Below are 15,037 nucleotides of genomic sequence, written 5' to 3' on the forward strand. Positions count from 1 at the left end.
TTCTCTGTTTCAGAATCCATTAGATCAAGATAACTTAAGTGAATTCAGATGTTCATCCTCAATTGTCACCTTTGTTTCTCCCAATAACACTCTGGTTACAGTAGAAATAATGAATAAACTGCCTCCTTAGAATGAAATGACAGCATTAAATTTGTTAAATGGAAGAATTTGTAGTGATGTACTGTAGTATATTTCTCATACCAAAAATTCTTGGATGATGAGAGAGCTGGGTAATTAAAGTTATTTGAATCATTGCATTAAATACTGTGGAAGCTATTAAACTCTGTTAGTAACAGCAATTGGCTATTTAAAAAGAAAAAGAAATCATCTGTGTACTTCTAAGCAGATTCGCACCCGTCTAAGGCTATTTGATATATGAACAGCGCCTTATGAAACTCATATAATTCAGAGAGGAGAAATGCTTTCTTTCCTATTTGTGTAGAAAACAAAAGGCATGATCCATCTGCACTACAGATGCAGAATTTGCATGTGGATGATCCCAATAAGGCTTAATATGGGTGGTCTGGGCAACTTCCGGCTTTCCTGCATGAAGGAATTTTTTTCGATCCTTTCCAGTCTGGCTTTATGCTTGATTATGGGACTCAAACAGCCTTGGTCACCCTGGTAGATGACCTGCTTTGTGAGACAGACAGAGGGAATGTGACTGTAGATTCTCCAGGATCTCTCAGTGGCTTTTGTACCATCGACCATAGTATCCTGTTGGACTATCTTTCTGGCCTGGGATTGGGAGGCACTGCTCTGTGGTGGTTCCAATCCTACTTGGAGGGTAGGTTTCAGAAGGTGATGCTGGGGGACTACAGGGTTGCCACCAATATGCAAATAACACTCAGCTCTATCTTGCACTTCCCACTGATCCTAGAGACACTATAAAAACCCTGAACTGGTGCCTGAAAGCAGTTTTGGAGTGGATGTGGGCTGATGTAAATTGCAATTTGATCCCAACAAGACAGAAGTGCTACTAGTGAAAGGAAGGTCCAACACTCATTGTGGATGGGGTTGAACTGCTCTTGAAGGAACAGGTACACAGTCTAAGAACACTCTTGGACCCATGCCTACTGCTAGCAAATAAGGTGGCAGCAGCGGCTAGGAGTGCCCTTTACCGGCTTTGACAGGTTAACCAGCTGTGGCTTTTCTTGGGCAGAAAAGATCGGGCCACTGTGGTGCACACCGTGGTTACATTTAGATTAGAATACTGCAATGCATTCTACATAGGATTGCCTTGAGAAGTGTTTGGAAACTCCAATTGGTGCAGAATGCTGCAGCCAGGATGTTAACTGGAGTGGATCACAAGGACTGTATCACTCCATTTTTGGCCCCTCTATATTGGTTCCTGATTCATTTCTGTGCCCAATTCAATGTGCTAGTATTGACCTTTAAAGCCAAAACTCTGAACTTTCTCTCCAGAGAGATTCATATGTCCTATTCTGCTGCATCTTCTGCCACTGTTTGGCATTCCCAGTGCTCGCTCCTTTCTGCCCAGTGTTTTGATTATTGTTTTAATGTCTTTGTATGTATTTTATTTCTTGTTTTAATTGTTTAAATGATGTGTTGTTCTTTATCATTGGTTTTAATGGTTTTAAAAAGTATGTTTTATTATGTATGTTTTAATTGTGAGGACAGAAAGGTGGGATTTAAATTTTGTAAAAAAAAATTATTAATAATAATGTTCCACAATTCAACATGTGGCAACTTCAGTGGAAGACTCTACAATCTGGAAGGTAGGCTTTAGAATAAATGTGAAACATGATGCAAATTATTGGAATTGACTATTTGAGCAGTGTGATTCTAGGTAGATGTTCATGTACTCTGCAGGCTGGCCAGGTCTGGGCTCCTCTGGAATAAGGCCACCATCTTAGCTAGCTGGATGTGGGAGCATAGACTAAAGACTGGAGCTGAAAGCAAAGAGCTTGGAGCTGAAGGCAGGAATTGAGCTGGAGCACCGGCTTGCGCCAAGAGGACCAGTTGATCCAGCAATGCTGCCTTCTCAAGCTAGGCCAAGAGGTAATCTGGCTCAGCTGTACTTGCTAGGAGATGTTGAGACTCTTGGGACTGTGCTGGGCCTTGGCCAGGATCCTGTGAAGCAGCACTACTCTTCTGGATCCAAGCTGGGAGTGCCTGCTGCTGGTCAGGCACTTCACCTTCTTTGCACTACCTCAGTCTGGGTCTTCTGCTGACATCGCTCTTGTGAAATGGGAGCAGGTCCTGAAGGGCTACAGGCCCAGAGTTGTATTCTGCCTGATAGTAGCCTAGTGGTTATCTCCAAGGCTGGTGGCAATGTTTCACTGGCAGCCTCTGGCAGGGTGGCTTCTGATGCCAATGCAGCATCTGCCCCTCCGTGCTCCCACTGGTCCTCAGGCTTTTCCTCTGAGTTGTCTGAGTCAGAGTAAATGGGCTGGTCAGACAGCTGGTCAGAGAGGATCATGGCTGTTTCATTTCAAGGGCAAGTAATTTAGATACATAATAACTGCAATCACTTGCAGCTAAGAGTCAGATTGGTGTAGTGGTTAAGAGTGGCAGGACTCTAATCTGGAGAACTGGGTTTGATTCCCTACTCCTCTACTTGAAGCCAGCTAGGTGACCTTGAGTCAGTCACAGCTTCTAGGAGTTCCCTCAGCCCCACTCATCTCACAGGGTGATTGTTGTGGGGATAATAACAACATACTTTGTAAACCGTTCTGAGTAGGTGTTAAGTTGCCTGAAGGGCATTATATAAATCTAATGTTATTATTATTATTACTAACATGAAATATTTCAAATGGGTTACTGGTAGTATTTAAATGGACACTGTATATGACATTCATTTTGTATGAACAGTGCCTTGTGAATTCCATATAATTTAGAGAGGCAAAATGTTTGCATTACTGTTTGAGTCAAAAACAAAAGGTATGATCTGCTTGCAGTACAGATGCAGAACTTAATGTAGAAGATCATAGCACCTGCTTTACTCCACGAGTGAATGCTTAGGTATACAGACACTACTGGAAGGTCTCTGTGCACCTTCTACATCACCATTTATCTCCCCCTCTCTGTATCTGATAATACATTTGTTCTTTAACATAAATAACTTGCATCAGGAAAAAAAGGAAGTGCAAGATGTGTAAATGGAAAGCACATGTTGTTGCATGTGCTTTGCCTGTCATTTAGTTGGGAAGAGGGTATAGCATGGCTCCACTGAGCCCTATCAGCTTCCCCTATGTGCAGGTGCTGCGCCTACAGTGTAAGCCAACTGTGTTAAATAGTATTTTATCTTGATTGGGGAGAAGAACAGTTTGGTTTAAGGGAAACCACTCCAAAAGTTGGCTGGACCAACAAAAGCAAAGGTAAATTTTTGTCTTCCATAATCATTTATATGGCCAAGTGGTGAAACTAATAGTGGGAATAAAAAGCTAATTGTTGTCTTGTCTCACTCTTCCACCTCTGTTGCTTTATTGGCAATGGGAGCTTCAAGCTCTGAAGAACTCCAAGGAGCAATTTTCACCAAGACAAGATTAGCTTACGTCCAGTAGGTCTTCTTTCAATGTATTTGTGAGGGCTGATTCTGATGAGTCCTTTTCAAAGGACAAGAAAACCATGGTGGTTGATCCCAAGCATCCTGAAACCCTGGTAGATCCTGAGGTTCTTGGGTCCTCAGATTCCCAAGAAGACAGAACACCTGGTAAGGTATTTGAGCAAAAACATCAGGGGAGGGGGCAGAAGCATACAATATCTGCTGCAAGCATGTTCTAAGGCATGGATTGGGGAGGGGATGCTTGGGAGGATGTATTTGAATTTGCACGTGGGGATTGCCCTGAAATCTGCAGAAGGAGGTTGTTTTCTTTGAGTTTTTTATTTTGAAATGGATAATGTGAAAGTCTGGTGGCTTATTTCATTCGTCTCCAAAAGAAAGGTATGTGTCTGCTTGCCATTCTGAGAGTGGCCAAAGAGTCCCCAGTGGCTTCTATGCCCTCATGTAGTTGCAAGCCAATGGTAAGGGATGTAGTGATGTGATGAAGGCTTTCCCTCAGATGAGTGCTACAAAACAGACTGGGATACTGGTGGGGAGTTGGAGGGAAAACTGAAGATCGTGACACCAAGATTTGCTGAGACAAGCCAGAGTTTAATGATTGTCTGCCCATCAGAAAGTTAGTAATGGTGGCTGGATGTTTTAATTAGGCATCTTTCAATTAAAAAGAAAATTGTATAAATTTATGTAGCAGATTTTAAGCTTTAAATAATCAGTTTATCATACTGATAGTGATTTTTTTAAAAAAAATCCTATTAGTCGGAATAAAAGTAAATAAATTTTTGAAAGTTCTTTTAAGAAAAATACCCTGTACAGCTTTATTTAGATTTGAATACTCTTTTGAAGCTACATATTGGTAGAAGCTGAGATTTTAAAATCAGAAGCAACTAAGGATTATAAAAACAGTAGGAAAAATGTAATTATAGTAAATTATGTTAAAAAATAATCCTAAATTCCATAACAACACTACTTAAGAGTCTGAGACATACACAAAACCCAAGAAAATTCATAGTCAAGGATTAAGCCTCTAATAGTTGAACACTACAGGGTGCCTCATTATACCAAACCTATGTTGTCTATCTTTTAGATTTTTAATCCTGAACAGCAGCGCCCATGCTCTTCCACATGGATTTCATGGCTTCTGGGTTCTTTAAAACGTTATTTCAAAAAGTATTAAAGCATATACATATGCAATGATTCCTTCTAATTTTAAAAATATTCCATGTTCTATAGTTCATATACAGATATTGTTTTTGTTTTTTAAAATAAAATTTTGGTAGATTTCTATTATCACACCTCTGTAATAATGAATTAAATGCAACTCTTAAGGCCTGTGTACACACATATATGCATATAGGAGGGTAACAAGATTATGGTCGAATCCACATTCACCCATTACCCGCATGTTTATCGGATATCTTCCGTTTGCCTCCAATCCGTGATTTTTTTCTCTTCGTTCACATCCCTGCTTCCAATTTGCCTTTCTCGCGCGTCCCTCCGGTCACACGGCCGCTCGAAAACTGCTTTTTTGGGCGGGACCTTTTTTCCCCACCCATTTTTTAAAAAAAATTTTGAGCTCACTTTTCCATTATTTCGATCTTGTGTTATAAAGAAACATCATTGAAGATAATGATGCCTCTCTTTCCCCCACTGACAGCACTGATGGCTCTTCCGTTTCTTTTTTGGACATTTTGAAGCATGCGGGAAGCTTTCGTGGGCATTTCCTATGCAGGACAGTTCAGTGCTCGAATTTTACTGAAGTTTCACAAAGCCAAGCTTTGGGCGGGTTCAGGCCGGTCAGTCACTTTGGATGAAGAGGCTGGTTTGAAAGGTGGTTTGAAAGGTGCAGTTTGAAAGGCTGGTTTGAAAGGTGCGGGTTGCATGTCTGTGTGAGTGGAGCGTGCCGAGACGCCACCCAGCCGTCCGCTCCCCCTTCCCCCCTCTCCAAGACTGGAGCGGCAGCGCCTGCGGGGTCAAGCCGGCTTGGTGGCCAGAGGGCCGTTTACCCCAAGGGGGGAAGGCTGCGCCCCCTCCCCTCCCGCGGACCGCCGCGCTGATGGGCGACCTCGCAGGGGCAGGCGCCCCGCGAGCTGGGCCTCTGCGTGGTGAGCGCCTGAGCCGGAGTGCCCACAGTGGAGAGGGCGCCTCGCAGCGCAGCGCATCCTTGCTCCCCGGCAGCGCAGCACTGGCTCACTGCAGAGAGAGGCTTGGAGGGACGCGGCTGTCTCCTCGGCCGGCATCCCCGGCCCGCCGCCGCCGCTTCTCTCGGCAGCAGTTTTTAAAATCCCTGTTCGTCTTCAGCCCCCCTCCGCGGATGTGCCAGCCCACGGGCCAAGCCACCTTTGCTGTCCCGGCAGCCCCCGCAAGCCCCGCCGTTCGGCTCAGCCGGGGATGCCTCGGCCAGTCCCTTCTCCGCTCTGAGCTGGGAGCCTCCAGCTGCGCCCGGGCTTCGACTCGGTCTGCTGGGCACCTTCTTGACCCCGGCGGGAGAGGAGGCGAGCGATGAGCCCGCCGGCTTCCCAGCGCCTCCAGCCCCGCCGCTGGGGCGGCCCTCGGCAGCAACTGTTTTCTTTATTTTGAATGATTGATTCACTGTAATTTCGATATTACAGTAATATAAAATAAAAAAATAAAAAACAGTTAAAAAGGAAGTTTTGCGAGTCCGTTCTGATGATGGATTCACCCCAAAATGATTTTTCAAACTACCAGATTTGATTCAGAAACAGCATAATCAATAAATCCAATGCTATGAAGTCAAAAACAGTCTTTTGCAGACTACGGAGCACTTGCAAGTTGAATCAGCCAATAGGAACTCTCGGAATGGCCGGAGAGACAGGAAGGGGGGGTGGTTTTTAAAAAAACCGCGTAAATTGCGCATTGGACTGTTCACGGCCACCGTGAAACTCCCGTTGAAAAACTGTGACCACATATTCGGGAGAAATGCGAATGAAATGCGTCTGTTTAATGAGGTAATGTGACCGGCACTCAAGATTGTGGGGAGAATGCGGGGAAAACGCGGAAAAAAAGAAGTAATGTGGATTTGGCCTATGTCTGCTGGCCCATGAAAGCATATGCATCAATAAATCCATTACACTTTAAGGGGCCACAAGATTCCTTGTCATCCTTGCTGCAACCAGTGCTGCAGAACTGCAAAGATAACTAGGTTTAACAGCTCTCAGCCAGCCTGGGTGGTGATGGTGATTAGGGTGCCTGCCTAGCCCAGATCCCCACATTGACATGGAACTTTTGGGGTGGTCTTGGGCTAGTCCCTTTCTCCGTCTAACTTTCCTCACATGCTTCCTTACTACTATTCCATTGGGGGAAGGATAGTAAACAAGCAAAACCCATAATGAATAACAACACATTGTCCTCACTCACAGAGATAAAAAAGCAAGGAATCTAAGAACTATGAATAGATGCTGATTTGGGATATAATTTGTGGAACTAAATGCCTTTTATTTATAAGCTGTTGATATGTGATAGCAGAAGCTTATTTATTATTTTTATTTATGGCCACTTATACTATTTGTAGGTAAACAAATTCGGATAGCAAAGTTTCACAAGTGAAAATACTGTCACAGGGTTATTTGGCAGAATCAGCTTTTGGTTTCTGTTTTTAACTTCAGAGTGCTTATTTGTATAAGCATTTCAATTATTAGATGCAGGAAGTGAAATCTTTTAGCTGATATATGTATATACATACAGAGGGGGGGGGAACTGTAAACACTTAAAGGCCATGATATATAATAACAGTCGAGAGTTGACACTGTTCTTAGCTGCTACAGATGTTAAGTTACTTAACATGATAGTCTAATTTATCAGCATTTATTTATTTAGAAAATGCATATGCAGCCTCTCCTAAGATCTCCTTAAGGCAGCTCACAAAGTAAAACAGTATAATTAATTCATTAAAAGAAAGCAAGCCATTAAAAACAAACTGGAAGAATAAAAACAACATAAAACATCCAGCAACTTAAAATTATATTCAGTCCACAGGCTAGAATCAGACCATACAAACAACTAAAAAAGATGGAACCCCCTCAATTAAATGAAAAAGGATAATAAAGTAGGTGAGCCTCAAATAGGAGGGCATTTAAAAGGTGAAGAGCCACCACTGAAAAAGCCCTTTCTTTGGTTGCCACCTTTGCAGGTGTGGAAAAGGAAGGCAGGGCTCGGAAAGATTTTAACTGGAGAGTACAGGAAAAGCTGGTCTGTCGAGAGTACAGGAAAAGCTGGTCTGTCTATAGTTCTTATAGGTAAGAACGATTACTTTGATTTATGTCTGGAATTAGCCAATTCAGTGTGGTGTGCTATCACATTATCACACTGTCCATCACATTTTGAACCAATTGAATCAGGCAGTTTTCAAAGACCACATGAAGTGCATAAAGTAATCTAACCTGGATGTGACCAGAGCACAGATCACCATGGCCACCAGACTATGTTTTCTGAGAAACAGCTATAGTTGGCATATTAGCTACAGGTGATAAAAGGTGTTACATACCATTAAGGATAGATGAACATCCAACTGTAGGCCAGTATCATGATGGGACAACACCCCATGTCTAGACCTAGAAACTGGGGAGGGATTTGAATTTCACACCGTACGGATTTCTTTTTTACAGACTTTTATTTTTATAATTGAGGCTTTTGGGATCACTTAGTATTCTAGTCTTCAGTGAGGGAATGCCTGGATTCAGTGTGCCACTTGTCATTCAATTGGCCTATATTGTGGGAATTATAGGCTGGAAGGAACCACACAACCAAGCTTGATGAAAATGGCTAAGAAACAGGTTTATTTCATTGGCATGTGTGCCTTGATTGTTTCTTTCTTTTCCTTTTCTCCAGCCCTCTCAGTTATTGCAGTAACAAAGTAACTGGAGAAGTGGAGCCTGAGAAAGTGTAACAATTACAAAGCAGGTTTCTTGTTTGACTGATTCAGATTTATAACATGGAACAGAAAGACTTTTAACTGCTTTTGGTAGGAACAACACTTAAACCTTTATAATGCAAAGAAGATAGCCCCCCCCCCTTAACTGTTTTGACAGGAACAGCACCAAACTCTACCTAGCTTTTGAAAAACCCTCAATTCCCTCTGCCTACCCACCAGACTTCCTAACCTTTCTCCAGTCAAAATCCCACAACCCTCAATTCTGTCAATTGACCAGCAGTTAGTTAAACTGCCAAATGCCTCCTTTTCATCCTTTCAACATCCCAGTCCACTATTTGAAAGTGATTTGTTAAGGCTCCTGTAGGGTTAAACTTGAATCCCTCCATCACACAAGCTAAACCCGAAAGCTATGAACCTGCTCCTTCAGGAGAAGTAAAATCCCCTGTAGGACTTTACTTTTGAGCTCTGCGCAGAGATTTCATATAATATACTCTTGCATTTCATAAAGAAAGGAGCAGGAGGCAAAAATACTTACAATGCGAACAAGCCAAGATAATGTACAAGTAGATGTTGAATAATGAGTGTTATAATGGTAAGGCGGAGTCTGATCATCTTCCCACGTCTCATAACGTTCTGCATAAAAGACTGCTCTCTTCGGATTCAAAGCTCCAATAGGCTGGAAAAAATGCATAATTATATAAAGAGCTGGGAAGAAGACTGCATAACATTTTAGTCTGCATCCATTAATACAGATTCATGATATATATGATCTTCAGCAACCAAATGTTGATAACTCATTCTATGTTATGGTAATCTGTTTAGACTGCTTGAGATGGAGCAGTAGGAATTTTATTTCAGAGGCTAGAGTTACTAAACATATGAGTTCTTTTAAAAACTGAAAAATGTATGTGGAATACATCTGCAAAACTTCAAGGCCATATTGAAGCAAAAAGGCAATTCAGTGATATTATTCTGGAAGCATGCATCTAAACCTGAATTTCAAATGATTTCAAACCAAAGTTAACATTGCTCTTGTCATTCACCATAATGACACAGCTAATGAAATGTGACTTCTGTTCAAGCAGAGTACTTTGTAATGCACATTTCATGATGAAAAGATTTTACACAGAAGGGTTTGTGGTGTTTGGTGATCTTAAGCAGAAATTCTTGAAAATGTGCACATTCTGAAAAGACAGCAACTACTTCCAAACATAACCTGTTTTCACTTGGGGGAGGGGGTGATTTTATAAGAAGGGAAAGGGAAATAGAAAACCATTTCTGGCCTATCTTACAAAAAGAGAAGTAAGAACTGATTGTAAAACCGTGCTACATACAGCTAATGCAGTATTCCAAAACTTCTATAGTCGTCTCCTATATGACGCAACCAAGGGAAGACCCCCACCAGACTCCTTAGTCCCTAAAAAATGTCACTAGAGTTATAAAAACTGTTTTGATTTTCTCATTATTTATCTGCTTTTGCCTACTGAGAACTTCCAAATCTGCCTTGAAATTTTGCTTCAGACAAAACTGAGTGGCAAAACTCTGTGAACTTTCTTTTTATGGTTCAATATGGGAAGCTGTGTTGGTCTGCTGTTGAAGAATAAGATCCAGGTCCAATAGCACCTTAAGGACCAAACAGATTTCCAAGGTATGATCTTTTGAGTCAAAGCTCCCTTTGTCAGATACCTAACAAAGGAAGTGTTGACTTTTGAAAGCTCATACCTTGGAAAACTAGTTAGTCTTTAAGGTACTATTGGACCTGGATCTTGCTCTTTTTATAATTGCACTAATTTGCTACTTTAGCTGTCACAGTTGAAATAGGATCAGGGTATTAATAAACTCATAGCAGATGGATAGGAACTTGGAAGGCTCATGGAAAAGTTGGGCCAAGGTCTGGTGAATGCTTCCTAGAGAAAGGGAATGATCCTGCTTCCTTGAAGGAGGCAGTTTTGAAGTCACTGCCCTGAACAGACCATCCCCAAGCTCTAACAATGTGTCAAAAACCATCTGAGACTAGAGAACCATTTAGTCCAATATGAACCTGTATGTCATTTAAAATAATTTGCTAAGACCTTTCTTGTCTTCAGACATTAGGTGGGTGGTTACTGAAGTAAGGACCTTTTGTTCTGATGTAAATCTCCCTTGCTACTCAAATATGAATAGTTTAAGCACAATATCAATTTGGGTTACCAGTTCCAGGGTTAGGAAATTCCAGGAGATTTGGGGATGGAGTCTGGGGAGAGCAGGACTTGGGGAGAGGAGGGACCTCAGTGGGATATAAGGCCACAAAGGCTACCCTCCAACACAGCCATTTTCTCCATCTGGACCTCCATTTCTGTCATCTGGAGGTCAGTTATAATTCCAGGAGATCTTTAGGCTTCACCTGGAAGTTGGCAACTCTACTATGAAGTCTCCTGTTTCCTCTTTCTTTTAACATTGAAATTAGTTATAAATCAAGATATATGGCGTTTTATTGTTGGCTCTGTGTCGTGGTTGTAATTTGGCATCTTGATACATTTGGGGTTGTTTTAACATTTTATCATTTTAATTCAATTTGTAGGTTGTCTGACAGAAAGGAAGAAAACCACACCCTGAAATAAAAATAAATAAATAACAGGCCATGTGAATAGAGAAACTAAGAGGAGAAGAAATCTGATTAGGAAAACAAAGAACCGGATCGGTACTTACACAAAAACTCCAATCACCACCCTCGACAGAAAAGAGGCATAATAAAAACATTAGTAGACGTGCAAGACGGATATGAGAACCGCACTTTCTCAACGAGGAAATAAATCATCTAAACCACACACTTCAAGCAAATGGCTACTCCAGAAATGAAATCAGAAGAGAGATTGAACCAAGGATAAATTAAACAACTAAGGAAAAACAGTCCCCTACAGGAAAAGTGTTTTTGCCATATATCAAAGGAATCACTGATTAGATGGGAAAACTTATGAAAAAGCACAACCTACAAACAGTAATCAGACCCACCAGAAAAATACAACAGATGCTACAATCAGCAAAATATAGTAGAGACCCCCTCACCTCTGCAAGAATATACCACATACCCTGCAGCTGTGGACAAGTTTACATCAGGACCACACCGTGTAGCATCCAGACCAGAATAAAATAACATGAAAGACACTGCAGACTTGGCCAACCTGAAAAATCAGCAGTGGCTGAACATAGCCTAACTCAAACAGGACACAGTATCTTATTCCAGGACACTAAAATACTGGACAACACATCCAACTACTTTGTCAGATTGCACAGGGAAGCCATTAAAATTCATAAGCATAAGCACAATTTCAACAGGAAAGAAGAGAATTTAAGAATGAATAGGGCATGGTTTCCAGTCCTGAAAAACACCAAACTAACAAAATACTCTACATCTTACAATAGTCCTGCAAATAAGATTAGCGTATCAACCACCAATCCATATGCAAAAGAACCTCCACAGGATACAGGGAAGCTTCCCCCCATTAGCATTCTGCACCCTGGGAAACTCTTACAGGATGACTCAGCTCAAACCCACCTTCCTGAGTAGATATAAATTACCTGCTAACATCTTCTCCACACATTGACACTGAGAGATCTCTGTCTTTCAGTGCTACACCTCTGAAGATGCCAGCCACAGCTGCTGGCAAAGTATCAGGAACTACAATGCCAAGACCACAGCCATACAGCCCGGAAAATCTACAACAACTAAAATGCACACAAACTCCATAGCAAGTGTTGGGGAAAGCCAGTGAGGGCAATAAGGTCCCCCAACACATCTGTACTCTTTTCCTCCACCCTGGATCATCTTCCTACATTATATGACCAAAGTAATACATTTCAAAAATATTTTAAGCATTTCAAAGAACCTACAATGCCACAATGGATGCTAGATACACATATTCAAAATTTCAAAATGTAAAGTAACAGCCATTATACTAGCTCCTAGCCTGATTTGAAACAGGTTGTACACTGTTGCTTAAACAATAAAAGGATGGCAATTTCTGCCTTTTCTGACTTCAACCTTCCATGTTACACCATCCCACACTGGTTCTCAGGAGGCCTGCAGTATGAAAGGTAAGGCAGCAAAGCCTGCTCCTTGAGTAATTTGTTCTCAGGTTTTTTTTGGATCTAACTCAATATTTTTGTCAAAGTTATTCCAAATCCAAATCCAATTTATTACAGCAAAAGCCAGCAATATAAAACAATATGATTACAAGCAATAAATCAATATTATCAAAGTTATTGTTGTCTTTTATTACTTCTATACATTTACCATCTCAGTATGTAACTTTGTTCTCCAATGCAATTTTACTTTGGAGTGTATATATTTACCATCATTTTACAGCTACTTTAACCTTCTGATGCCAATATTTGAATTATGCCAACTCAAGCTAATATGAATGTAATAAAAATAGAATTGATAGCATATATTGAGATTATAGATTGAATCAGATATTGGTTTACTCGATTGCAGTTTTTTATGAAATAAATGTTTGTAAAATATAAAGCAAAATATCACAATTCAAAATATTAAGTCTTCTTGCAGATAATTGTAGCTTAAGTCAATATTATATCAAGATTTTGGTTTCCCTAACCATTCTGATTGTTTAATACTTTGCTGTGTCAAGGGCATGTTAATAGCTTTCTCATGTGTGTAAAATATCTTAGTAATCCCTTAGGATCAAGCTTATCTGATACAGATTGCACTGCAAGACCTCACAAAACATTCTTGAAAGGAAAGCATGACCCACTTCTTAATCTTTTCCAGGCATCTACCCAACTACTGAAACAACTATAAAATAAATATTTACATTTTTCATCGTACTCTGATTTTACTGGCTACTCAGACTTTTTCAGACTTTTGCAATTCAGCGCTGTATGTGGCAGTAGTGATCCTGGAGGTTATATGTCACCTTTAGCAACAGCCTATGTTTAAACAATTCTCTATTTTAGGGAGGAGGGAACCTAAAATGATGGGTCTTCTTACTGGTTGGACAAGCTGCAACACCGCAGCTATGAACTGTGTCATAGGATTTTGCAATTTTCATATTCTAGAGTTAATGACATTCATTGCAGAGTGGTAGCATAGCCTTTGAGGTTAGTATAAAAGTTAGGGTTTAGGGGAACAAACCAACATTTTTATTTTAAATATGCTTGTGATTAGTCTTGACAGAAAAGGAATGCTGTCTAGTGATCACAGCAGGGATGGGAATTATGAGACCAGAGTTTTACTTCTGTCTTTGATGGCACATAACCCCGCACAAAAGAGTAACATGTTTTCCTCTCAGTTTCATGACCTCTAAAATAGAGATAAACATAGAAAGTTATGGTGGCTTTAAATAATGATCAAAAAGTAATTAATGACTTTGAAATGTTTTACTGGGAAGAACTGTGTCAGACTCTTAAGAGACTTCTTAAACCCAGACATGTGGGTAATAGGGGAGGTAGCGTAATCTCCTATTTCTGTGAACTGTTAAGATAGATTTTAAATTAAGAGATGGTTTCTATTGTTTATTTATTAAAAAATTTAGAATCTGCTCTTCCCTGGTGGCTGAAAGCAATGTACAAGTCCAAGATACAAACCCATTAACCCCTCATCTCCAAAATGCTTTTTAACGATAGGAAGCCAGGAAATGGTCTTTGATACAATTGCCAAGTAAGCATATAACTTTAATTTGAAACAGACTGTCCATTCAGCGCAAGTATATAATCCAGTGGGTTGGGTCCTAACTTATGCAAACAGAAGTTCACAAAAGCAGACATCCCCGCTTTCCTTCTCCTTCATCAACATCATGTGACACCCCAAAAACCTCTGAAAAGGGCTGGGTGACCTCATGAACAATGCACCTTATGATGAGAAGGGCTGCAAGATGAAGTAAGTATTGGGCAAAACAATCTTCTTGTTTGTGCATAAGTGGGGCATCCCTAAGAGCCAAGATTGCTCAACTCATGGGAAACCAAAAGAGGGGTGATTTGCTCAATTTCACCATCTTTTTTCAGCCTCTTCCTAACATACTCTATTGTACATTGTTTAGAAAAGTCTGTATGAGCTTTTTGTAAAGTGCTGAGGACTACTGAGTATGGAAAGGAAAGATGTGTAGCTTTACTTCCACACACTGGGATTTAGAATCCAACTCAATGGGGTTTGAGGAAAAGATGTATTTCACTTGAAGGAATACCTATTGTAAAAAGGCAAATAAGAACCTTTCATCTGATTTACTGTTGCAGGAGTTTTTTTTAACATAAGAGCAGGGCTTCTTTTCAGCTGGAACGCGGTGGAATGGAGTTCCGGAACCTCTTGAAAATGGTCACATGGCTGGTGGCCCCGCCCCCTGATCTCCAGACAGAGGGGAGTTTAGACTGCCCTCCGCACCACGGCATGGAAGGCAATGTAAACTCCCCTCTGTCTGGAGTTCAGAGGGCGGGGCCACCAGCCATGTGACCATTTTCTCCAAGGGCAACCCACTGAGTTCCACCACCTCTTTTCCCAGAAAAAAAAAGCTCTGAATAAGAGTATAAGGAGAGCCCTGCTGGATTAGACCTGTCTTACACAGTGGCCAACCAGTTTCTCTGGAGGGTCATCAGAGCCTTCCCCTGATGTTGCTTCTTGGCACTGATATTCA

General features: G+C 41.0%; 1 protein-coding gene across 1 annotated transcript in view; it reads right to left on the minus strand.

The window, feature by feature from the left end:
* The window catches only part of NBEA (neurobeachin), a 702,521-nt gene that overhangs the window by 96,076 nt on the left and 591,408 nt on the right, over positions 1-15,037 (minus strand). The window contains exon 45 of the mRNA XM_054973860.1: positions 8,950-9,090. Coding sequence (XP_054829835.1) covers positions 8,950-9,090 — 141 coding nt within the window. The remainder of the gene's footprint in view (positions 1-8,949; positions 9,091-15,037) is intronic.

The sequence above is a fragment of the Eublepharis macularius genome, chromosome 3, assembly GCF_028583425.1.
Source record: "Eublepharis macularius isolate TG4126 chromosome 3, MPM_Emac_v1.0, whole genome shotgun sequence".
NCBI classification, from domain to species: domain Eukaryota; kingdom Metazoa; phylum Chordata; class Lepidosauria; order Squamata; family Eublepharidae; genus Eublepharis; species Eublepharis macularius.